The 27,082-nt window shown below is 39.2% G+C and overlaps 1 protein-coding gene and 1 non-coding gene across 3 annotated transcripts in view; one reads left to right on the forward strand and one right to left on the reverse strand.

Moving 5' to 3' along the window:
* APPBP2 (amyloid beta precursor protein binding protein 2) overlaps positions 1-27,082 on the forward strand; it is a 68,691-nt gene that overhangs the window by 12,715 nt on the left and 28,894 nt on the right. Inside the window, exons 2-4 of one of the 2 annotated variants that reach the window (XM_060133902.1) lie at positions 12,628-12,716; positions 16,636-16,787; positions 21,859-21,982. In XM_060133902.1, the coding sequence (XP_059989885.1) occupies positions 12,628-12,716; positions 16,636-16,787; positions 21,859-21,982 (365 nt within the window). The remainder of the gene's footprint in view (positions 1-12,627; positions 12,717-16,635; positions 16,788-21,858; positions 21,983-27,082) is intronic. The other variant, XM_060133903.1, reaches the window with a different exon arrangement.
* TRNAW-CCA (transfer RNA tryptophan (anticodon CCA)) lies at positions 22,625-22,697 on the reverse strand. The gene has a single exon. It is a non-coding gene; the product is annotated as a tRNA-Trp (tRNA).

A 27,082-nucleotide genomic window follows, 5' to 3' on the forward strand; every position in this document is an offset into this window, starting at 1 on the left:
TCAAAATTTGTTTTAAAAACTGAACATTTTCGTTACATCTAAATAGAGAATTGCATGTGGAAATATGGTCAGGAAGCTTTTTTCGCTTAACTTAACGTGAAACCCAAACATCAAAGCGATTAACATAACCAGGCTGGTGCAAATGATTTTCAACGCTTGATTTGGATATTTTGAGTATGTCGGCTATCTCCCACATGGTATAATGTTGATTGTCCTCAATTAATGTCTCGATTTGATTGCTTTCAACTTCAACTGGTCTCCCCGACCGTTGAGCATCATCCAGCGAGAAATCTCCAGTACAGAACCTCGCGAACCACTTTTGACACGTTCCATCAGTCACAGCACCTTCTTCATACACTGCATAAATCTTTTTCTGTGTTTCAGTTGCGTTTTTACCTTTCTTGAAATGATAAAGCATAATATGCTGAAAATGTTGCTTTTTTCTTCCATCTTCAATATTAAAATGGCTACACAAAAATTACCCAATTTTGATGTTTTTTTTTAATGCTCGCTGATATGACAGCTGTCACAATACTATCTAACAAAATTGTTTTGAATGAAGTTAAAGAAAACTAAGTGCTATTAGAGCCATCTTACAGGAAAAAACGAATGAACTTTTTTGCCAACCCAATGCTTTTTAATTAAGTGTGTGTTATATTAAAATACTTCTGTGGTACTTTAATCCAAGAATGTGTAATCTGACAACACGTTAAGATTGTAATCAAACAACAGATAAAGGACATTACATGTAATATACAATGTAATATGAGAGCAAAGTAAAGGAATATCAAGTTATATGCCAAAGTTAATTTTTTCGGAGCTACATTTCAAGTGAATTTTGAGATTAGAGAACAATAATAAATGTATCTTATGTGTGTTAAACAAAACAAAATATTACTTTATTTTTATTTATTTTCTTTTGGCTGCGTTGGGTCTTCATTGCTGGGCACGAGCTTTCTCTCGTTGCAGCAGGCGGGGGCTACTCTTTGTTGCAGTGAGTGCTCTCGTTACAGTGGCTTCTTTTGTTGCGGAGCACGGGCTCTAGAGCACAGGCTCAGTAGTTGTGGCACATGGCTTTAATTGCTCTGTGGCATGTGGGATCTTCCCAGACCAGGGCTCGAACCCGTGTCCCCTGCATTGGCAAGCAGATTCTTAACTACTGCGCCACCAGGGAAGTCACTAGACCATAGTTTTGAACTTGATTTCTTTTATATCTTTTTCTAAACCTTTCTGAGTTGTTTTTTGTTTGTTTGTTTGTTTTTGGTTTTTTGCGGTACGTGGGCCTGTCACTGTTGTGGCCTCTCCCGCTGCGGAGCACAGGCTCCAGACACAGAGGCTCAGTGGCCATGGCTCACGGGCCCAGCCGCTCCGCGGCACATGGGATCCTCCCGGACTGGGGCACAAACCAGCGTCCCTCGCATTGGCAGGTGGACTCAACCACTGCGCCACCAGGGAAGCCCCTGAGTTTTTGTTTTTGGGAATAAGCCTAGATTATTTTGGGTTGGTTTTGTTTTGTTTTTTTTCTTTTCCATTATTATTTATCATGGGATATTGAATATAGTTCTCTGTGCTATACAGTAGGACGTTGTTGTTTGTCCATCCTATTATATATATAATAGTTTACATCTGCTAATCCCAAACTCCCAGTCCTTCCCTCCGCCCTCCCCCTCCCCCTCGGCAACCACAAATCTGTTCTCTATGTCTGAGAGTCTGTTTCTGTTTTGTAGATAGGTTCATTTGTGCCATATTTTATATTCAACATGTAAGTGATATCCTATGGTATTTGTCTTTCTGACTGACTTCACTTAGTATGATAATCTCTAGTTCCATCCATGTTGCTGCAGATGGCATGATTTCATTCTTTTTTATGGCTGAGTAGTATTCCATTGTGTATATATACCTCATCTTCTTTATCCATTCATCTTTTGATGCACATTTAGGTGGTTTCCATGTTTTTAGCCTAAATTATTTTGTATGCTAATTTGATATTAACACTAAACTGTTCACTCAGCCTGGTAATTTTGGATTGGCTGCAGAGCAGCCACGTCAATTCAAAATCCCTTGGGGTAAGGCAGGCTTTCATCCCTATCTTTAGCTCCCAGAGAGTTCTCCGGTTTTGGGGATGTCTTGTATTGCCATTGCAATAGCTGCCTTCAGTTTTCTGTAAAAATTTTACTTTAGGGGACTTCCCTGGTGGTGCAGTGGTTAAGAATCCGCCTGCCAATGCAGGGGACATGGGTTCGAGCCATGGTCCGGGAAGATCCCATGTACCGCGGAGCAACTAACTCCATGCACCACAACTACTGAGCCTGCACTCTAGAGCCCGCAAGCCACAACTACTGAAGCCTGCACGCCTAGAGCCCGTGCTCTGCAACAAAGAGAAGCCACCGTAATGAGAAGCCTGCACACTGTGATGGCGAGTGGCCCCCACTCGCCGCAACTAGAGAAAGCCCGCGCGCAGCAACGAAGACCCAACGCAGCCAACAGCAAATAAATAAGTATGCTGTTGGCTGCGTTGGGTCTTCGTTGCTGCGCGCGGGCTTTCTCTAGTTGCGGCGAGTGGGGGCCACTGTTCGTCGTGGTGCGCAGACCTCTCACTGTCGTGGCCTGCCTTGTTGCGGAGCACAGGCTCCAGACGCGTAGGTTCAGTAGTTGTGGCTCACGGGCCTAGTTGCTCTGCGGCATGTGGGATCTTCCCAGACCAGGGCTCGAACCCGTGTCCCCTGCATTGGCAGGCGGATTCTCAACCACTGCGCCACCAGGGAAGCCCCAAATAAATATTTTTTAAAGAAAGAAAATTTTTCTTTAGTCTCTGAAAGTCCTTGCTTCTAAAATATCACCAGGAGTTTCACCCATTTATGTATTAAAGATATTAAAACTTGCACAAATGTGTTACTAATATTTTACTTACTTTTATTGTATGTTTAATTTTTATTTACAGTATTTTATTTATTTATTTTAAAAATTTATTTATTTGTTTCTTTTATTTTTGATTGTGTTGGGTCTTCATTGCTGCGCGCAGTCTTTCTCTAGTTGTGGTGAGCAGGGGTTACTCTTTGTTGTGGTGCACGGGCTTCTCATTGCAGTGGCTTCTCTTGTTGCAGAGCACAGGCTCTAGGCACACAGGCTTCAGTAGTTGTGGCACGTGGGCTCAGTAGTTGTGGCTTGCAGGCTCCGAGTGCAGGCTCAGTAGTTGTGGCACATGGGCTTACTTGCTCCGCGGCATGTGGGATCTTCCCAGGCCAGGGCTCGAACCCGTGTCCCTTGCATTGGCAGGCAGATTGTTAACCACTGCACCACCAGGGAAGCCCTATTTACAGTATTTTATATTCATGGACATTTTTGGTGTTTATCACGTCACATATCTCTTCCTTTATGATTTTTGCCTGTGGTATATAATGCTTAGAAAGGCAGTGTTACCAGGTAGCTTTTAACACTGCCATGATTTAATTGTTTAATATTTAAAACTTCGATAAATCTGGAATTTATTTTTGTTCTATTTTATCAGGAGGTACCTTACTTTGTTTTCCCATTTTTATGCACTCTTTATTAACTAATTTTTTGTTTCTTTCAGTGATTTTTAAAATGCTTCCTTTATCATATGTTAATTTTTTTATGTATACTAAAATCTGCTTTTGAACTTTGCGTTTTGTTCCATTGATTAGTCTACATACCTGTACAGTATTGTTGATGTTTTTACATAATATTTTTATTGTCTGTTTCATATCTTTTGGGAGATAATTTACCTACTTATAAAATAAACTTGTTTTTTCTTATTTTCCTTAAGGTACCAGTAGCTAAAAGAAGTTGCTAGTCCTTTAATAGCCTCATTACCCAGTGGGTGCAAAATTTATTTATTAAAAAAATTTTTTGTATTGGAGCATAATTGCTTTACAATGTTGTGTTAGTTTTTGCTGTACAATAATGTGAATCAGCTATATGTATACATATATCCCCTCCCTCTTGAACCTCCCTCCCACCCCAATGCCCCCCACCCTGTCCCACCCCTTAGGTCATCACAGAGCACCGAGCTGAGCTCCCTGTGCTGTACAGTAGCTTCCCACTGGCTATTTTATAGATTGTAGTGAATATATGTTGGTGCTACTCTCTGTTTGTCCCACCCTCCCCTTCCCCCCCCCCCGGGTCCACAAGCCCATTCTCTACATCTGAATCTCTTTTCCTGCTCAGAATTTAATATTAAAACACATGTAATAATGAACTAAAATAAGTCAAATTTTAAAAATTTGGTATAAGAATCATTACCAAAGAACCTAGAGCCTCAGTTTTCTTTCTTCTAAGCTCTACTCCATAAGATGTGTGACTCTATGAAGGGATTAATCTTCTATTATTTCTTCTTTTTTTTTTTTTTTTTTGCCTGTGCTTTGTGGCATGAGGGATCTTAGTTCCCTGACCAGGGATCCAACTTATGCCCCCTGCATTGGGAGCATGGAGTCTTAACCACTGGACTGCCAGGGAAGTCCCTCTTCTATTATTTCTATAAAAATGTTTTAAATTGCCCATTTTATACTCTTTCTTACTTCCTGATATAAAACCGTCTAAAAGCATTGTACTGTAAGTTATTAGGAACATGGATGTAAGGATAGACTGCTTGGAGCCAGATTGTTGCCTTGCCGCTTTTTTTTTTTTTTTGAGGGTACGTGGGCCTCTCACTGTTGTGGCCTCTCCTGTTGCGGAGCACAGGCTCCGGACGCGCAGGCTCAGCGGCCATGGCTCACAGGCCTAGCTGCTCCGCGGCATGTGGGATCCTCCCGGACCAGGGCACGAACCCGTGTCCCCTGCATCAGCAGGCGGACTCTCAACCACTGCGCCACCAGGGAAGCCCCCTTTTTTTTTTAATTGAAGTATAGTTGATGTACAATGTTGTGCCAATCTCTGCTGTACAGTAAAGTGACTCAGTTATAAACATAGAGACATTCTTTTTTAATATTTTCCATTATGATTTATTACAGGATATTGAATATCATTCCTTGTGCTATACAGTAGGACCTTGTTGTTTATCCATTCTCTATGGTCCACATCTACATGTGGACCAACTACAGAACACATACTGAACACTGGCAGAAGACCTCAGACGTCCCCAAAGGCAAGAAAATCCCCACGTACCTTGCAGTGTGGCTGACAGGGTCTTGGTGCTCCGGCCTGGTGTCAGGCCTGCGCCTCCAAGGTGGGAGAGCCAAGTTCAGAACATTGGACCACCGGAGACCTCCCCGCCCCATGTAATAGCAATCGGCGAGAGCTCTCCCAGAGATCTCCATCTCAACACTAAGACCCAGGTCGACCCAACAGCCAGCAAGCTCCAGTGCTGGACACCCCATGCCAAACAAACAGGAACACAACCCCACCCATTAGCAGAGAGGCTGCCTAAAATCATACTAAGTTCACAGATACCCCAAAACACACGGCCAGACGCGGCCCTGCCCACCAGAACACAGGCACCAGTCCCCTCCACCAGAAAGCCTACACAAGCCACTGAACCAATCTCACCCACTGGGGGCAGACATCAAAAACAACAGGAACTACAAACCTGCAGCCCATGAAAAGGAGACCCCAAACAAAGTAAGTTAAACAAAATGAGAACACAGAGAAATATGCAGCAGATGAAGGAGAAAGGTAAAAACCCCCCAGACCAAATGAAGAAGAAATAGGCAGTCTACCTGAAAAAGAATTCAGAGTAATGAGAGTAAAGATGATCTAAAATCTTGGAAATAGAATAGAGAAAATACAAGAAACGTTTAACAAGGACTTAGAAGAACTAAAGAACAAACAAACAGTGATGAACAGCACAATAAATAAATTAAAAATACTCTAGAAGGAGTCAATAGCAGAATAACTGAGGCAGAAGAACGGATAAGTGACCTGGAAGATAAAATAGTGGAACTAACTACCGCAGAACAGAATAAAGAAAAAAGAATGAAAAGAATTGAGGACAGTCTCAGAGACCTCTGGGACAATATTAAATGCACCAACATTCGAATTATAGGTGTCTCAGAAGAAGAAGAGAAGAAGAAAGGGTCTGAGAAAATATTTGAAGAGATTATAGTCGAAAACTTCCCTAACAAGGGAAAGGAAATAATCAAGTACAGGAAGTGCAGAGAGTCCCATACAGGATAAATCCAAGGAGAAACATGCCAAGACACATATTAATCAAACTATCAAAAATTATATACAAAGAAAAAAATATTAAAAGCAGCAAGGGAAAAGCAACAAATAACATACAAGGGAGTCCCCATAAGGTTAACAGCTGATCTTTCAGCAGAAACTCTGCAAGCCAGAAGGGAGTGGCAGGACATATTTAAAGTGATGAAAGGGGGCTTCCCTGGTGGCACAGTGGTAACGAATCTGCCTACCAGTGCAGTGGACACAGATTCAGTCCCTGGTCCCGGAAGATCCCACGTGCCACAGAGCAGATAAGCCTTGTGCCAAAACTACTCAGCCTGTGCTCTAGAGCCTGCGAGCCACAACTACTGAGCCTGCGAGCCACAACTACTGAGCCTGCATGCCACAACTACTGAAGCCCACATGCCTAGAGTCCGTGCTCCGCAACAAGAGAAGCCACTGCAATGAGAACCCTATGCACCACAACGAAGAATAGCCCCTGCTCGCCACAACTAAAGAAAGCCCGTGCACAACAATGAAGACCCAGGGGCTTCCCTGGTGGCGCAGTGGTTGAGAATCCGCTTGCCAATGCAGGGGACACGGGTTTGAGCCCTGGTCCAGGAAGATCCCACATGCCATGGAGCAACTAAGCCTGTGAACCACAACTACTGAGCCCACGTGCGACAACTGCTGTAGCCCGTGCGCCTAGAGCCTGTGCTCTGCAACAAGAGAAGCCACTGCAATGAAAAGCCCGTGCACTGCAAAGAAGAGTAGCCCCCTTGCGCAGCAACGAAGACCCAACACAGCCAAAAATAAATAAGCGAATATATAAATTTATTTAAAACATAAAAAAACAGTGAAGACCCAAACATGGCCAAAAATAAATAAGGAAATATCAAAAAAAAAAAAAAAGAGAAAAACCTACAACAAAGATTACTCTACCCAGCAAGGACCTCATTCAGATTTGACGGAGAAATTAAAACCTTTACAGACAAGCAAAAGTTAAGAGAATTCAACACCACCAAACAAGCTTAACAATAAGTGCTAAAGGAACTTCTCTAGGCAGGAAACACAAGAGAAGGAAAAGACCTACAATAACAAACCTAAAACAATTAAGAAAATGGTGATAGGAACATACATACTGATAATTACCTTAAATGTAAATGGATTAAATGCTCCAACTGAAGGACATAGACTAGCTAAATGGATACAAAAACAAGACCCGTACATATGCTGTCTACAAGAGACCCACTTCAGACCTTGGGACACATACAGACTGAAAGTGAGGGGATGGAAAAAGATATTCCATGCAAATGGAAATCAAAAGAAAACTGGAGTAGCAATTCTCATATCAGACAAGTAGACTTTAACATAAAGACTATTACAAGAGACAAAGAATGAATCTACATTAATGATCAAGGGATCAATCCAAGAAGAAGATATAACAATTGTAAATATTACACACCTAACATAGGAAGACCTCAGTACATAAGGCAAATGCTAACATCCATAAAAAGGGAAATCAACAGTAACACAATAATAATAGGGGACTTTAACACTCCACTCTCACCAATGGACAGATCATCCACAATGAAAATAAATAAGGAGACACAAGCTTTAAATGACACATTAGACAAGATGGACTTAATTGATATTTAGAGGACATACCATCCAAAAACAACAGAATACACTTTCTTCTCAAGTGCTGATGGAACATTCTCCAGGATAGATCATATCATGGGTCACAAATCAAGCCTTGGTAAATTTAAGAAAATTGAAATCATATCAAGTATCTTTTCTGACCACAACGCTGTGAGACTAGATATCAATTACAGGGAAGAAAAGCTGTAAAAAATACAAACACATGGAGGCTAAACAATATACTACTAAATAACCAAGAGATCACTGAGGAAATTAAAAAATACCGAGAAACAGATGACAATAAACACATGACGACCCAAAACCTATGGGATGCAGCAAAAGCAGTTCTAAGAGGGAAGTGTATAGCAATACAATCCTACCTCAAGAAACAAGAAACATCCCAAATAAACAACCTAACCTTGCACCTAAAGCAACTAGAGAAAGAAGAACAAAAAACCCCCAAAGTTAGCAGAAGGAAAGAAATCATAAAGATCAGATCAGAAATAAATGAAAAAGAAATGAAGGAAACAGTAGCAAAGATCAATAAAACTAAAAGCTGGTTCTTTGAGAAGATAAACAAAATTGATAAACTATTAGCCAGGCTCATTAAGAAAAAAAGGGAGAAAACTCAAATCAATAGAATTAGAAATGAAAAAGAAGTAACAACTGACACTGCAGAAATACAAATGATCATGAGAGATTACTACAAGCAACTCTATGCCAATAAAATGGACAACCTGGAAGAAATGGACAAATTCTTAGAAAACCACAATCTTCTAAGACTGAACCAGGAACAAGCAGAAAATAAAAACAGACCAGTCACAAGCACTGAAATTGAGACTGTGCTTAAAAATCTTCCAACAAACAAAAGCCCAGGACCAGATGGCTTCACAGGTGAATGCTATCAAACACTTAGAGAAGAGCTAACACCTATCCTTTTCAAACACTTCCAAAATATAGCAGAGGGGGGAACATTCCCAAACTCATTCTATGAGGCCACCATCACCCTGATACCAAAACCAGACAAAGATGTCACAAAAAAAGAAAACTACAGGCCAATATCACTGATGAACATAGATGCAAAAATCCTCAACGAAATACTAGCCAACAGAATCCAACCGCACATTAAAAGGATCATACGCCATGATCAAGTGGGGTTTATGCCAGGAATGCAGGGATTCTTCAATATACCAGATCAATCAATGTGATACACCATATTAACAAACTGAAGGATAAAAATCATATGATAATCTCAATAGAAGCAGAAAAAGCTTTTGACAGAATTCAGCACCCATTTATGTTAAAAACTCTCCAGAAAGTGGGCATAGAGGGAACCTACCTCAACATAATAAAGGCCATAGATGACAAACCCACAGCCAACATCGTTCTCAGTGGTGATAAACTGAAACCATTTCCTCTAAGATCAGGAGCAAGACAAGGATGTCCACTCTCACCACTGTTATTCAACATGGTTTTGGAAGTTTTAGCCACGGCAATCAGAAAAGAAAAAGAAATAAAAGGAATCCAAATTGGAAAAGAAGAAGTAAAACTGTCACTGTTTGCAGATGACATGATACTATACATAGAGAATCCTAAAGATGCTACCAGAACACTACTAGAGCTAATCAACGAATTTGGTAAAGTAGCAGGATACAAAATTATTGCACACATCTCTTGCATTCCTATACACTAACGACAAAAAATCTGCAAGAAATTAGGGAAACACTCCCATTTACCATTGCAACAAAAAGAATAAAATATCTAGGAATAAACCTACCTAAGGAGACAAAAGACCTGTATGCAGAAAACTACAAGACACTGATAATAAAAGAAATTAAAGACGATACAAACAGATAGAGAGATATACCATGTTCTTGGATTGGAAGAATCAGCATTGTGAAAATGACTATACTACCCAAAGTGATCTACAGATTCAATGCAATCCCTATCAAACTACCAATGGCATTTTTCACAGAACTAGAACAAAAAACTTCACCATTTGTATGGCAACACAAAACACCCCGAATAGCCAAAGCAATCTTGAGGGGAAAAAAACGGAGCTGGAGGAATCAGGCTCCCGGATTTCAGACTATACTACAAAGCTACAGTAATCAAGACAGTATGGTACTGCAACAAAACAGAAATACAGATCAATGAACAGGATAGAAAGCCCAGAGATAAATCCATGCACATATGGGTCTTATCGTTGATAAAGGAGGCAAGAACATACAGTGGAGAAAAGACAGCCTCTTCAATAAGTGATGCTGGGAAAACTGGACAGTTACATGTAAAAGAATGAAATTAGAACACTTCCTAACACCATACACAGAAATAAACTCAAAATGGATTAAAGACCTAAATGTAGGGCTAGACACCATCAAACTCTTAGAGGAAAACATAGGCAGAACACTCTATGACATAAATCACAGCAAGATCCTTTTTGACCCACCTCCTAGAGTAATGGAAATAAAAACAAAAATAAACAAATGGGACCTAATGAAACTTAAAAGCTTTTGCACAGCAAAGGAAACCATAAACAAGACAAATAGACAACCCTCATAATGGGAGAAAATATTTGCAAATGAAGCAACTGACAAAGGATTAATCTCTAAAATGTACAAGCAGCTCAATATCAAAAAAACAAACAACCCAATCCAGAAATGGGCAGAAGACCTAAATAGACATTTCTGCATAGAAGATATACAGATTGCCAACAAACACATGAAAAGAGGCTCAGCATCACTAATCATTAGAGAAATGCAAATCAAAACTACAGTGAGGTATCACCTCACAGGGGTCAGAATGGCCATCATGAAAAGATCTACAAACAGTAAAAGCTGGCGAGGGTGTGGAGAAAAGGGAGCCCTCTTGCACTGTTGGTAGGAATGTAAATTGATACAGTCACGGAGAACAGTATGAAGGTTCTTTAAAAAACTAAAAGTAGAACTACCATATGACCCAGCAATCCCACTACTGGGCATGTACCCTGAGAAAGCCATAATTCAAAAAGAGACATGTACCACAGTCAGTGTTCATTGCAGCACTATTTACAATAGCCGGGACATGGAAGCAATCTAAGTGTCCATCAACAGATGAATGGATAAAGAAGATGTGGCACATATATACAATGTAATATTACTCAGCCATAAAAAGAAACGAAGTTGAACTAGTTGTAGTGAGTTGGAAGGACTTAGAGTCTGTCATACGGAGTGAAGTAATTCAAAAAGAGAAAAACAAATACCATATGCTAACATGTATATATGGAATCTAAAAAAAAAAAGGTTCTGATGAACCTAGGGGCAGGACAAGAATAAAGATGCAGACATAGCCAATGGAGTTGAGGACACGGGGAGGGGGCGGGTAACCTGGGACGAAGTGAGAGAGTAGCATTGACATATATACACTACCAAATGTGAAATAGATAGCTAGTGGGAAGCAGCTGCATCGCACAGGGAGATCGGCTCGGTGCTTTGTGACCACCTAGAGGGGTGAGACAGGGAGCGTGGGAAGGAGATGCAAGAGGGAGGGGATATGGTGATATATGTATACATATAGCTGATTCACTTTCGTTACACAGCAGAAATTAACAGGACATTGTAAAGCAATTACACTCCAATAAAGATGTTAAAGAAAAAAAAAAGTCAGGCAAAAGGAGTAAATGATTGTGACATGATCAGAAATCCTGCCATGCTGGATTACTTTAGATATAATTTACTGTTAGTCTGCTTGTGAAGTTTCATGCCTGGAACTGAACTGAGGTTTTTGTGGTCTGAAGAGCCCTTAGTGGGGCATAGTGACCAGTTCTGGCTTCTGGATATTATCTTTGCTATCATTTTGATAATTTTACTTTACCCAGTTTTGTTTAAGAAAAAAAGAAGTTTAAAAAAAAAAGTTTCAGACTTCCCTGGTGGCGCACTGGTTGAGAGTCTCCCTGCCAATGCAGGGAACACGGGTTCGAGCCCTGGTCTGGGAGGATCCCACATGCCGCGGAGCAGCTAGGCCCACGAGTCACAGCTACTGAGCCTGCGCGTCTGGAGCCTGTGCGCCGCAACAAGAGAGGCCGCGACAGTGAGAGGCCCGCGCACCGTGATGAAGAGTGGCCCCCGCTTGCCACAACTAGAGAAAGCCCTCGCACAGAAACGAAGACCCAGCACAGCCAAAAATAAATAAATAATTTTTTTAAAAAAAAGTTTAGTTTTTTGTATATAATTGTTCTTTTTTAATCAATTTATTTGTTTATTTTTTGGCTGCATTGGGTCTTCGTTGCTGTGCGTGGGCTTTTTCTAGTTGGCGGCGAGCGGCGGCTATTCTTCGTTGCGGTGCATGGGCTTCTCATTGCGGTGGCTTCTCTTTGTCGTGGAGCATGGGCTCTAGGCACTCTTACTTTAGTAGTTGTGGCACGCGGGCTCAGTAGTTGTGGCGCACGGGCTTAGTTGCTCCGCAGCATGTGAGATATTCCCAGACCAGGGATCGAACCGTGTCCTCTGCATTGGCAGGAGGATTCTTAACCCCTGTTCCACCAGGGAAGTCCTGAGTATAACTGATTTTAGTGTTTAATAAATAAAGTAATTATATAGCACTTTTTAGTACTTAGCATGTACCGTATACTGTTATACAAATATTAATTTCTAAATATTATGTACAACTATTAAAGTGTTCTCTATGAATTATGGAGATTTGTTAAGTTAGCGTTACATTTCTTTTAGCATAAGCATCTTCCCTGATATTACTGTGTAATCTTAACTTTGAGTAATAGTCATAAATTCATCAAATATTAACTCTATCAAATTATATTCATAAGTAAAGTAGAAATTGAAATTAAATTAAAAATTTTAAATGTTATCTTTTTTTGTTTGTTTTTAATTTCAGCTGTACCAACAGGGACGCTTATGTCAACTGGGCAGTGAATTTTGTGAATTGGAAGTTTTTGCTAAAGTATTGAGAGCTTTGGATAAAAGGTAAACTCATTTTGTAACAATTGTGGTAAACTATACATATCTGAATTTTACCACTGTGACCATATTTTAAGCGTACAGTTCAGTAGCAGTAAGTACATTCGTACTGTTTTGAAACCATCAGTACCAACCACCCTTGCTTTTTGTGTTCAAGAAAGACTGAATTCATCTACCCCGTTCTGGCTATTATGTAGTAGGAGTTATATGTGGATGTAGGTGACATGGCCTTTGATTGTCCTTGCTGTTCTCTTTAGCATTCTTCCCTAAATTTGCTTGAAATGCCATTTCTTTTTCCTAACTTACATTTCTGGGAAAATAAGAATATAGTTTTACAAAATATTATTAATCTCTAATATGAATGTTGCCAAGTTAAGTAAATACTTGTTAGAATGCGTAGTATATGTCAAGTACTATTCTAGATGCCGGGGTTACAGCAGTGAATAAGTTTTACAAGGTCTCTTCCTCATGGAGTTTGTATTTTAGAAAGAGAAGATAAAATAATCAACAAGTAACATGTTAACAAATTAACATGATTTCATTGTTTAGGGATACCTTTGGATGTGACCTGTGTACTAAGCCTAAGAGAAATTTCTTGGTTAGTTGACTAATTAAAAATTAATCTGTTAAAAAATAATAGATGAGAGTTTCATTTTGGGACAAGAAGGCCATAGAAAAACTTTAAAAAAAATTCTTTACTCTTGGAAAAGGTTAGCTTTCTAGGATTTGAATTTCTCTGTGCAGTTCTAAAGATGGCCATTATAAAGATTTAGTGGACTACCTCTCTTTCATCTCTCAGGTTATCTTTTTACCAAGTCCAGATCCCTTGGTAAGTGTTTAATATATTTGTGAAACTAAACGCATGTAGTTTGACTTTTCTTCCCCCTTTATGCAAAGCAGTGACTTGGTTATTTACAATTTTGTTTAAAGCAGTTTTTTTATTGAGATAATTCACATACCATAAATTCATCATTTTAAACTGTACAATTCATTAGTTTTTAGTATATTCACAAATGTTTGCAACTATCACCACTATCTAATTCTAGAATACTTTCATCATCCCCAAAAGAAACCCTGTACCCATTAACAGTCACTCCCTATTTCCCCTTACCCCTGGTCTCTAGCCTACCATTAATCTACTCTCTGTTTCTGAGTTTATCTGCTCTAGACATTTCATATAAATGGAACTATACAGTATGTGGTCTTTTGTGACTGGATTCTACCTATAATGTTTTCAAGGTTCATTCATGGCTGTTGTTTGTATCAGTTTTCCATTGTGTGGATGTACTATGTTTTGGTTATCTAGTCATCTGTTGATGGACATTTGGGTTGTTTCTACCTTTTGGCCATTATGAATAATGCTGCTATGAATGCCCATGGACAAGATTCTGTGTGGATGTATGTTTTCAGTTCTCTTGTATGTATATATAACGAGGGTAAACCTACGTTTAACTTTTTGAGTAACTCCTAAATTGTTTCCCACAGCAGCTGCACCGTTTTATTGGGTTGACCAAAAAAGTGCCTTTGGTTTTTAAGTAAAGGTAAAAGACACATTTTTCATTTTCACCAAAAACTTTATTAAACAACATATTCACCATTTTGTTCCACTATCTTCTGCCATTTTTCAGGCAACTTTATAATTCCATGTTCTCAAAACTTTTTATCTTTTTGAGCAAAGAACTGTTCCAGGTGCCTTTTACTGTCTCCCAGGGAATTGAAAGTTTTTCCATTAAGAGAATTTTGTAAAGACTGAAATAAATGGAAATCAGAAGGTGCAATGTCTGGTGAATACAGTGGACGAATCAGAACTTCCCAGCCAAGCTGTAACAGTTTTTGCCTGGTCATCAAAGAAACATGCGGTCTTGCATTATCCTGATAGAAGATTACGTGTTTTCTGTTGACTAGTTCTGGACGCTTTTCATTGAGTGCTGCTTTCAGTTGTTCTAACTGGGAGCAGTACTTGTTGGAATTAATTGTTTGGTTTTCCGGAAGGAGCTCATAATAGAGGACTCGCTTTCAATCCCACCATATACACAATATCACCTTCCTTGGGTGAAGACCGGGCTTTGGTTTGGTTGTTGGTGGTTCATTTTGCTTGCCCCGTGATCTGTTCCATTCCACGTTATTGTACAGTATCCACATTTCATCACCCGTCACAATTTGTTTTAAAAATGGAACGTTTTCATTACATTTAAGTAGAGAATCCATGCAGAAATACAGTCAAGAAGGTTTTTTTTCTTAACTGATGTGGAACCCAAACATCAAAGCAATGAACATAACATAACCAAGCTGGTGCAAATGATTTTCAACCCTTGATTTGGATGTTTTGAGTATGTTAGCTATCTCCTGCACCATATAACGTTGATTGTTCTCAGTCAATGTCTCGATTTGATTGCTTTCAGCTTCAACTGGTCTACCTAACAGTGGAACATCATCCAGTGAGAAATCTCCAGCACGAAACTTCGCAAACCACTTTTGACATGTTCAATCAGTCACAGCACCTTTTCCATATACTGCACAAATATTTTTTTGTGTTTCAGTTGCGTTTTTACTTTTCTTGAAATAATAAAGCATAATATGCTGAAAATGTTGCTTTTTCTCTTCCATCTTAAATATTAAAATGGCTACACAAAAATTCACCAATTTTGATAAGTATTTTTTTAAGTGCACGCTGATATGACAGCTGTCACATACAGTCTAACAAAATTGTTTTCAATGAAGCTAAAGACAACTAAGTGCTGCTAGAGCCATCTTTCGGAAAAAACCAAATGAACCTTTTGGCCAACCCAATATGTCCCTATTACCAACGTATGAGGGTTGCAGTTTTTCCATATCCTTGCCATCGACTGTTTTTTAAAAAGTAGTATTATAGCCATCCTAGATAGTGTGAAGTCGTATCTCATTGTGAGTTTGATTTGCATTTCCCTAATCACTAATGATATTGAGCATCTTTTCTTGTGCTTATTGGCCTTTGTATATTTTCTTTGGAGGAATCTCTGTTCAAGTCTATTGCCCATTTTATAATTGGGTCATTGTTGAATTACAAGACAATTTGGTTTTTAAGATTGATGTTAGAAGTTGTTTTCATCCTTCACTGTCATCAGTTTACATATACAGAATCACTCAGTGATCCACTGAGTAAAAGATACTAGGCTAAATTGTGAATTATTATGACCTCATAATTCATAAGACAAACAGTTGATTTTTATCTTATTCCATCTTTGAAAATAATGGTACTGTTATTTCAGAAGAGCAAGTTAGCACTTTCTTTTTTTTTCTTTTTAGATTACAAGTTTTATTTTTGAATCCCCATTGAAATAAATATGTTAATCTTTGGAAAATATTTGGTTATATGCCACTAAAATTGTGCCTAGAGCCCCCAGTGATAGTCATGCCCCATTCTGGAAAACACTACCATAGGGAATTACTGGAGGTACCCTGGGGAGGTAGGATGAGGCCACTGTTTGTTGGGCAAAGGTCATCTGTGTCCCAGGTAAGCTGCCTGCTGCTATTCATAATTCTCTAGCCCCAGACCTACCAGCATATTTGATCTTATCTTTCCTGGCTGGCAACACTTTGGTGGCTGCCTATTCTCTTCTAGATAGAAGAGTAAATGCCTTAACATAACCTACAAGGTCCTTGGGGATCCTGGGATAGGCCTGCCGTGGCCCCATCAGGCTGGTGAAGAGAGGGAGACAGGAGACAGGGAGGATCTCCTGGCGGAAGTGACATTTGAGCTGAAGTCTAACCGATTTAGGGGAGAGAACTAGGTGATGGTGGTGAAAAGCTTTTTTAGGTAGAAGGAACAGCATGTGCAAATTTCCTGAGGCAGGAAGGAACAATGTGCATGAAAGTTAGCACTTTCTAAAAGGACAAAATATGTTACCTTTATAAAAACAAAAATGACCTTTTCCTTCTCTTTCAGACATTTGCTTCATCATTGTTTCCAGGCTTTGATGGATCATGGTGTGAAAGTTGCTTCAGTCTTAGCCTACTCATTCAGTAGACGGTGCTCTTACATAGCGGAATCAGATGCTGCAGTAAAGGAAAAAGCCATTCAGGTTGGCTTTGTTTTAGGTAAGTAATGGTAAAACAGAGGGGTGTTTTGTCCTGTGACATGACTCAGAACTAAGCCTGCTGGCATTAAAGGATTCTCACAGGACATTCCCAAAGTCAGTGTGGGAGGTTATGAGAGGAACTAGATGTGATATATTGAACATTAACTTTGTGCTGAGTACTGTACTATGTATCTAAAATCTATGTATCTACTGTACTATGTATCTAAATACTGTACTATATATCTAAAATCCTCATGACATTCCACTGATGTGAAGGTATTAATAGAGTTTTAGAAATGAGGAAACGGACTCAGAAAAGTTGAGTAACTTGCTCAAGTCACATAGTAATGGAGCTAAGTTTAGAATCCTGTGGCGCTGTGATTCCAAACCACTTACGTTTCTACCATGTCAAGCTGCTACCAACCTCTGTCACCAGCTTACTGTGTGTTGTGACGTGGGACTTAATCCTTTTGGGACCTCAGTTTTCCCCTCTCTAAAATGAGGGTAAATCTCCATTTCCTCATGGGTATGAGAATACTAAAAACATGAATGGAGAAGGATTCTGAAAAGGCTTTGTATGCTATACACGTAGAAAGATATCGTTTAATGTTGCATAACATTTTAGTATGGCTTTTACAAATCTACATAGATAAGTATGTCTCAGGCAATTATTTATTCAAGTTATTGCTACCTTTTTACTTTGTTTGTGGAAAAATTTTTATTTTGAAATGATTGTAGATTTACAGACAATATCAAAACCAGGAAATTGATACTGGTTTAATACTGTTACCTAGACTATAGACCTTATTTAACTTTCATTGGTTTTTACATATACTCATTTGTGAGTGTGTGTTTTATTTAAATGTAGTTGACATACAGTATTATGTTGGTTTCAGGTGTACTACATAGTGATTTGGAATTTGCATACTTTATGAAATGATTGCCACGACAAGTATAGTCCCTGTACAAAGTTATTACAATATTATTGACCATGTTCCTTAGGCTGTATATTACATTCCCATGGCTTATTTATTTTCTAACTGGAGGCTCAGACCTCTTAATCCCCTTCACCTGTTTCACCCCACACCCCACCTCCTTTCTCTGGCAACCAACTGTTTGGTCTCTGTATCTGCGAGTCTATTTTCATTTTGTTTTGTTTGTTTGTTTTGATTTTTAGAGTCTACGTATAAGTGAGATCATATGGTATTTGTCTTTCTCTGTCTGACTTATTTCACTTAGCATGATACCCTCTAGATCCATCTGTGTTGTCACAAGATTTTTTTTCTTTTTTTTTTTTATGTTTAATTTTTGTGGTTGGGTAATATTCCACCGTTGTGTGTGTAAATATATCTCACGCCTTCTTTATCCGTTCATTCATCTGTTGATGGACATTTAGGTTGCTTACATATCTTGGCTATTGTAAATAATGCTTCACTGAACACTGAGGTGCATATATCTTTTATGAATTAGTGTTTTTGCCATTTTTGGATAAATACCCAGAAGTGAAATTGCTAGATCATGTGGCAGTTCTATATTAAATGTTTTGAGCAACCTCCACACGGTTCTCCATAGTGGCTGTGCCAATTTACAGCCCCACCAGTAGTGCAGGAGGGTTCCCTTGTCTCCACACCCTCGCGAACACTCGTTATTTGTTGTTTTCTGGTGATGACAGCCGCCTGACAGGTGTGAGGTGGTATCTCATTGTGGTTTTGATTTGCATTTCCCTGATTAGTGATGTGGAGCATCTTTTCATGTATCTGTTGGCCATCTGTATGTCTTTTTTGGAAAAATGTCTATTCAGATCCTCTGCCCATTTTTTTATTTTATAAATTTGTTTATTTTATTTATTTATTTTTGGCTGCATTGGGTCTTTGTTGCTGCACGCAGGCTTTCTCTAGTTGCGGGGAGTGGGGGGCTACTCTTTGTTGCGGTGCGCAGGCTTCTCATTGTGGTAGCTCCTCTCGTTGCAGAGCACAGGCTCTAGGCGCGAGGGTTTCAGTAGTTGCAGCGCACGGGCTTAGTCGCTCCGCAGCATGTAGGATCTTCCCGGACCAGGGCTCAAACCCGTGTCCCGTGCATTGGCAGGTGGATTCTTAACCACTGCGCCACCAGGGAAGCTCTACCTTTCATTTTTAACTTCTCACATTAATGTGTGTGTGTGTGCATGTTTTCTCTCTCTCTCTCTCTTTGGCACGTGCACATTTACTTTCTTTGCCAAGTTTTCATGATCATTTCCTTCAGTATTAGGAAAAAAATTTTTTTTTGTAGTGGTCATAGAGAGTTTGCTTGGAGGAACTTAAGAACATTCTTTTCCGAAAACAACCCTCAGCATTTATCCTTTGATAGTCCTGTGGAATATAAATTGCAACAAAGAATTGTGACTAAAGAATGTCTCTTAATAGAGTGTTCGTGACCTAGATGAATGTTAATATTGACATCCACTTAGTCCTAGGTAGTCATGTAAAAATCTATGTGGGAGATATTTAGTATCAAGGAAGATGAAAGGCAGGAAGGCTAATGTTCACTGAGGTCCTCTGTTGTCTCTTCACTTGTACCAGTCTGGCCACTGTAAGGAGCCAGATTGAACAAGTATCCTGGAGTTAGAACCAAGTCCTAACAGATTCAGTTATATTATCAGTCTTGATCCTAAAATTACCAAAACAGTGAAAACACTTCATACCAGAAGTATACATGATGGAAACTTTTAAAAAATGACAGATTTATTGAGATATAATTCACATACTGTACAGTGCACCCATTTAAAGTATATAATTTAAAGGTCTTTAGTATTTTCACAGCGTTCAGTCCCTGGTCGGGGAACTAAGATCCCACAGGCTACATGGCGTGGCCAAAAGAAAAAAAAAAAAAAAGAAGCTTGAGGAGGTACCTCGCAGAGCTGGGATGTTGCTTGGCTGGTACAGGTGCCTCAGAGTTCTGAGAAGGGAGCTCGTGGGTCTAGAATCTCGACCTCTAGGAGGGACACCTGACTGGCTGGTACTAGTGTCTCTGATGGGGTGCTGTGAATCAAGTTCTGTAAGTGTTGGAAAACTGCAGCTGGAATTGGCTTACTGAGATGAATTGCCACTGCCAGAGTAAAGAAACATTACCCTGGGACACTGCTGTTAGCAGGGGCGTTGCTGGCAGAAACTGGAAGCTAGCAGGGAGTGTCTCTTACTTCTCCAGCCTTACAGTCTTTCTCTCTAGTGCCTTCTTTGGTAGAGACTACTAGGGAGCCAGCTGGCAGAGGAGAAATGTGGTTATAGAGTCCTAGCCCAGTGTCATAGAACAGTCTAGAAGGGTTGGTTTGAAACTGAGAGATAATAGCCTAATAACCCAGCACAGTGCACAATATGTTGAGATAATGAGTAGGAGGTTGCTTCATATGAATATTATACACTTCAACTTTTTTTTTTTTTTGCGGTACGTGGGCCTCTCACTGTTGGCCTCTCCCGTTGCGGAGCACAGGCTCCGGACGCACAGGCTCAGCGGCCATGGCTCACGGGCCCAGCCGCTCCGCGGCATGTGGGATCCTCCCGGACTGGGGCACGAACCCGTGTCCCCTGCATCGGCAGGCGGACTCCCAACCACTGCGCCACCAGGGAAGCCCCATATGAATATTATAATCTCATTATTCCAGTCATTCAGTGAGGACCCTAAAATGTCATATTTGGGGGGATAAAAAAGTGTTCTAAAGCACACTTCTCTCCAGTTAAATATTTGTTTCATTTCATATAGCTTTAATTAAACATGAAACACCAGTCTGAGCAAAATACATTTTTTCTTGACCCAGATACTATTGACACTATTAAGATTAGTTGACACTATCAAAAAATGTATTAAACTATTAGGAGCGGGTCAGGAGCCTCTAAAAAATGGACAGTATCCTAAGGAAATGATGCCCACATGCCCCATTACGACTGTTGGAGGACAGCAGTTTAATTTTTTGCTAAAAAAAATTAAGATGAGCAAGCACTACTGTCTCTTTTATCTGTCTATCTTCTATGATGTGCTGTTATGCTAAGGAGATTAAGTTTATTCAGATGTCTTTATCCTCTTTGGGATTGGGTATGGAGAGATTGGAAAGTTATGTTTACCCTGCATGATTAAAATGTTAGACAAATCACTAAATATAGTGGTTAATTAGCTGGAAAATGTCAACTCTTAGGTGATGAAGTACATTTGGAGGGCTAAAACTTTTTTTTAAAATTTATTTATTTTATTTATTTTTGGCTGCATTGGGTCTTCATTGATGTGCTGGCTTTCTCTAGTTGGGGCGAGCGGGGGCTACCCTTCGTTGCTGTGCGCAGGCTTCTCATTGCGGTGCTTCTCTTGCTTCAGAGCACCGGCTCTAGGTGCGCAGGCTTAGTAGCTGTGGCGAGTGGGCTCAGTAGTTGTGGCTTGCAGGCTCTAGAGTGCAGGCTCAGTAGTTGTGGCACACGGGCTTAGTTGCTCCGAGGCATGTGGGATCTTCCCAGACCAGGGATCGAACCCATGTCCCCTGCATTGGCAGGCGGATTCTTAACCACTGTGCCACCAGGGAAGCCCAAGGCTAAAACTCTTGACTCCTGAGACTTCCCTGGTGGCACATTGGTTAAGAATCCGCCTGCCAGTGCAGGGGACATGGGTTTGATCCCTGGTTGGGGAAGATCCCACATGCCGCCGAGCAACTAAGCCTGTGCGCCACAGCTACTGAGCCTGTGTGCCACAACTAATGAAGCCCGCGCACCTAGAGCCTGTGCTCCACAGCAAGAGAAGCCACCGCAACAAGAAGCCCGCGCACCGCAACGAAGAGTAGCCCCTGCTCGCCGCAACTAGAGAAAGCCCGCGCGCAGCAATGAAGACCCAATACAGCCGAAAGTAAAAAAACAAAACAAAACAAAAACTCTTTACTCCTTATTCAGGATCTCAACTTTGATCTAATTTCCCTAGTTTGAGTTCCTTTTTTTTTTTTTAATTTCACAATTAGTATCTTTGTTTCAGACTAAACAGAGGTTTTTTCATTTTAGGTAATAATCATTGTAAGCATGTCATTTTAGCTTTCAAGTGATTTATTAAATTATCTAAAGTTTTTGGTTTTTCTTGTCCCTTAGGTGGCTTTCTTTCAGATGCAGGCTGGTACAGTGATGCTGAGAAAGTTTTCCTGTCTTGCCTTCAGTTGTGTACTCTACATGATGAGATGCTTCATTGGTTTCGTGCAGTAGAATGTTGTGTGAGGTAAGTTGGAACAGTCGTTTAATTACATGCTGTAATGGTATTAGTGGCTTTTTTTAAAAAAATTATTTATTTATTTTAGACTGTGTTGGGTCTTTGTTGCTGCATGCAGGCTTTCTCTAGTGCAGCGAGCGGGGGCTACTCTTCGTTGTGGTGTGTGGGCTTCTCCTTGCGGCGGCTTCTCTTGTTGTGGAGCATGGGCTTCAGTAGTTGTGGCGTGCGAGCTCAGTTGTGGCACACGGGTTTAGTTGCTCCGTGGCATGTGGGATCTTCCTGAACCAGGGATCAAACCATTGTCCCCTGCATTGGCAGGCAGATTCTTGACCACTGTGCCACGAAGGAAGTCCCTTCTTGGGTTTTGTGTGTGTGTGTGTGTGTGTGTGTGTGTGTTTTGTTTTGTTTTGTTTTGTTTTTACTGTGCTCCGTTTACATTTCTGGAATTGTACATAACCTGATTAATATTTTACTATTTTACTTCTAAATAATTTTTTTAAAAAAAATCTTCATTTATTATTTATTTGGCTGCACGGGGTCTTAGCTGCGGCACGCGGGAATCTTCGTTGCTGCTTGCAGGATCTTCGTTGAGGTGTGTGGGATCTTTAGTTGTGGGATCTTTTGTTTTTAGTTGCGGCATGTGGGATCTAGTTCCCTGACCAGGGATCGAACCTGGGCCCCCTGCATTGGGAGCGTGGAGTCTTAACCACTGGACCACCAGGGAAGTCCCTAACCTTTCTTTTTTTTTTGAAGTGGACAATTTTTTTTAAAGTCTTTATTGAATTTGTTACAGTATTGCTTCTGTTTTATGTTTTGGATTTTTGGCTGCGAGGCACCTGGGTCTTAGCTCCCTGACCAGGGATTGAACCCACACCCCTGCATTGGAAGGTGAAGTCTTAACCACTGGACAGCCAGCGAAGTCCCCCTAACCTTTCTTTAAAATACATTTTTTAACAGATATACTTAAATGAAAGGCAAGCAAATCCAGAAGCAACTCTTTGATTTTACTGTCTTTATTATTTTTGTATATGTAACATTTAGTTTTAGCTATTTTCATGTAGGTTTTCTCTCTGTCCCCCCCATTTGATTTGACATTTCTTAAAAAGAATTTTTATATGAAACTAAAGGGAAATCAAAATAAAGTTTAAAAAATAACAAAATAATTCTTTGTCCTAAGTTAACTAGAGTCTGGTCAGTTACTGAATTGATAGTCTTCTATTTTTTTTGAATAAGGGGTCATATTTTTTTTGTACCTTAGAGATGAGTTAATTAAATCTGCACCTCTTCAGAACTAGAATACAGGTTCTTCTATATAAAACCATTGTTGATTTATACTACCATTGACTAAAGCTCTCTCTGCTCAATCTTTTGAGGCTATTACCCCGTTTTATACAGGGCTTACCTGTGTTAGACAAACATTCAAATCCTGAAGTTAATTTTATAATGTGCAAACTTAATTATAAATAATATTTTAGGAGCTTAGGATAATTTCCCACAGATATTTATGATAAATTATAGTAATACTTGTGTGCAGAAACTATAAAAGGGTTGTTATTGGGCCTGTAATTTGTAGTACTGATAATCTGTGTCATCTTTCCTCCCCACTTCTGCCTGTCCTAGGAATAGAAGACTAGACTATCTCATAGGGATTTTAGGGTCTAGCTAAATGTTTCTTTGTGTATGAACTAGTTAATTTAGAACAGAAAACCCATTTTGTATGATTTCATTGTAGATTGCTCTTTCACTGCAAGGCAGTCTTTTGACCAAAAGGTAAAACATTTTCTTCTTGTAAGTGCTTGCTTTTTATGCACAAAGTCAGAAGATTTATTCCATCCAGATAACTAACATTTCTCCTATCTGTCTGATTTTAAGGCTCTTATATAAATTTTGCATTAATATAACCAAAAGATTTAGTTTTCTCAAAGAACCAGGGCTCCTCTTCTTTTTCCTATCTTGTCATCTTTAGCATGTAGCTCACGTCATTATGTTTGCAAATGCTACAGGCAAGGAGAAGGGCAAAGGGCTCATGCCCGCTGAGTCTGCTTCCTTTTCCTTTTTTTTTTTTTTTCCAGTCAGAAAAAATAGCTTTCCCAGAGGTCTAGCCTTATCTTCTTTACTTATTACCTCTCTTTGAAACTGGGAAACTGGGACACATTCTGCACATCCTCCAACCAGTATAAGGTGGTCTGGAGAGCAAAACGTTTTTAACTGTGCATTTTGCTGCCCCAAATGAACTCATGGGTCTACATTAAGGAAGGAGGAGAGGGGAATATTGGACAGGTAACTGTAAATACTGTGAGTGCTCGGGCTGTTTTCAGAACAAGCACATGTGAATAGGAAAATACCTGTGCCAAGAAACAAAGCTATTTATACCCGCTTACTGCCTGTATACCTAGACATCTTGTTCTTAAGAATTTTAAATTTCAAAATAAAATTTGCTTCTACACGGCTTTGCTTGCTAAATTCTTGGCCATTACAGCCGTTAAGATAATTTTTATTATTATAGTAGTATTTTTTGAAAAAAATTAAGTTATTCTTACTTAGCTTTTAACTGATTTGGGAGAGGATTATTTTGGAGAACAGATACTAATGAAATCCTTTAGCCAATCCCAGGAGCTTTGAGCCTAATGTAACAGTGTGTTTTTAACTTTAATAGCACAAAACCATTCCCTAATCTGGGGCTGGCATGGAAGCAGTATAGAGCAAATGTCAGAGACTCTTCTTGTTAAACCTGGTACCATTTCTCAGTCTTTGTTTTATTCCTTGAAGACTCTGCCTAGTTTCGTTTACTTTACTTGCTTTCTATTTAATAGCTTTGTTTGTTCTGCTCATGTGCGTGTCTATTACCAAACAAATTGAAAACATACAGAAAACTATGAAGAAGAAAATAAATATTATCTGTAACCCTGCTGCCTAGAAATAACCACAATTATTATTTTGGTGTATTTTGGGGATTTTAAGTGAAAAATGGAACTTCCTGAACTGGAGGGAAAAGACTTGAATCTAGATTGAAAAAGAACCTTGAGCCCGAAGCAGGTGAATTTCTTGAAATCCAAGGATAAATAGGAGTTAGAAGCTAAGAGAGAAGAGCAGTATCTCAATTACTGAGAAAATACTACACTTCACAAACTTCTAGGATAAACTTCAAATTTTTCAAATTTGTAGATACCAAATATACCTCCAGGTACTTTATCTGAGGAAAATAGTCAAGGAATATCTCTGACCAAATAAAAGTTCAATAGTAACAAATCTCACGACAGGGGAAGATAGTGTAGAAACAGTGGTAAGCAATGAATATTATAATATATAGTTAGACATAATGGAGTGGAAAGAATGAAGAACAAATGGTGAATTTGTAATATGTCTTATGTAAGGATTTTTTTTCAAACTGGAAATGAAAATTTTAGAAATAACAAGACAGAAATTCTCAGTTACCACATACTATTAAATGTAAGATAAGTTTGTTTGTGTTTTTTCCACCTGAAAATTGAAAAAATAGTTGCCTTACAAAATCCCTCATGTTATGTGATGTTCTTTCAAGTCTCTTGTTTTGAACAACAAAGTACTCTTTGGGAAAGAAATGTTAGCCTGAAACTCAGCCAGTGCCAATACCAGGAAGCTCATAGAGGTCAGCTGGCAGAATTTTCTTTTTATGGAAGTAATGGAATTTAACATAATTTAACACAAAATTTAGAATTATTCTAGGGGTCATAACCTTATAGTTGTGTTAGATATCTTTATTAACTGGCTTCTTGAATATTACTTTGAAATGTGATGCATTAAGTGGTTTGGTTGTGGAGATTATGGGTGTCTCCTTATCTTAGGTGGAATGGGAAAGCCCAACTGTCTTAATGCTTTGAAAATGGTTGCTGGTACCTTTGGATAACATTTCTAGGGACATGATACCAGACTCAAAAGTGCTGATTTTCAAGCAAGTGAAAATGTTTTACTCTGAAAAACTGTTAGATGACTCAGAAGTAGTTTGGTGATGATGAAGATAAATGTTTTAAGATGCATGTGAATAGTTTGGGTAACATTTCATAAATTACAAGAAGGAGAATTTTTGAAAATTTAGTTTAGATTTTAAATATGTATTTATAACATAACATAAAGATTATTTAAATACTATAAATTTCAAAATGTTATCATATATATCCCTAAAACCTGATGTATTCAAGTTAGCAAAAAACCTTTTTGGATGGAAAATTGAGGCTCATGTTATTATGTTCAGGTTGCTTGCTGTTGGGCATATATTATATAATAGCCTATTTTAAAAATAAACATTTGGGAAAATGTAGTAGTATAAGAAAGTATTATAAAGGTCTCATCTTCGTAAGGGGAATATGAATGCCTATCATTTAATGTTCAAACATTGTCAGTGCTAGGGAGGGGTATATAATAAATTGACTAATGGAAAAATACGATAGACATTCCAAATTAGAATAGTGGGAATAGGGGTAAGAATGATTGGAAACTTGTCCAAGGTAGATAGATAAGCAAAGAGAATAGAGGAAATAACTAAGTATGATAACTGAAAAATGTGAAACAATTAAAACCAAATACAACTATGACCATGTAAATGGGCTCAATTCCCCTATCTAGAAACAGCGACTGCCAAGAAGGTTAAAAAATGAAACCCAGGGACTTCCCTGGTGGTCCAGTGGTTAAGAATCTGCCTTCCAATGCAGGGGACGTGGGTTCTATCCCTGGTCGGGGAACTAAGATCCCACATGCCACGGGGCAGCTAAGCCCACATTCCTCAACTAGAGAGCCCGTGTGCTGCAAACTACAGAGCCCACGTGCTCTGGAGCCCATGCACTGCAAACAAAAGATCCCACATGCTGCAAGGCAGATCCCACAACTAAGACCCGACGTAGCCAAAAATTAAAAAATAAAACAATTCTTAAAAAAAAAATAATAAAATAAATAAAAAATGAAACCCAGCTAGATATTGTTAAAAGAAAATACCCCTAGACAATAATATTAACAATAAAAGCAGAATTCGGGATAAAAACCATTAGTTGATAAAAAAGGGATATTGATAATGTACAATCCACAAAAAGGTCATAAACCCATGTATAGCAAATAAGATAGTAGCCCTCTACATAA

The sequence above is a fragment of the Lagenorhynchus albirostris genome, chromosome 20 (assembly GCF_949774975.1).
Source record: "Lagenorhynchus albirostris chromosome 20, mLagAlb1.1, whole genome shotgun sequence".
NCBI classification, from domain to species: Eukaryota; Metazoa; Chordata; class Mammalia; order Artiodactyla; family Delphinidae; genus Lagenorhynchus; species Lagenorhynchus albirostris.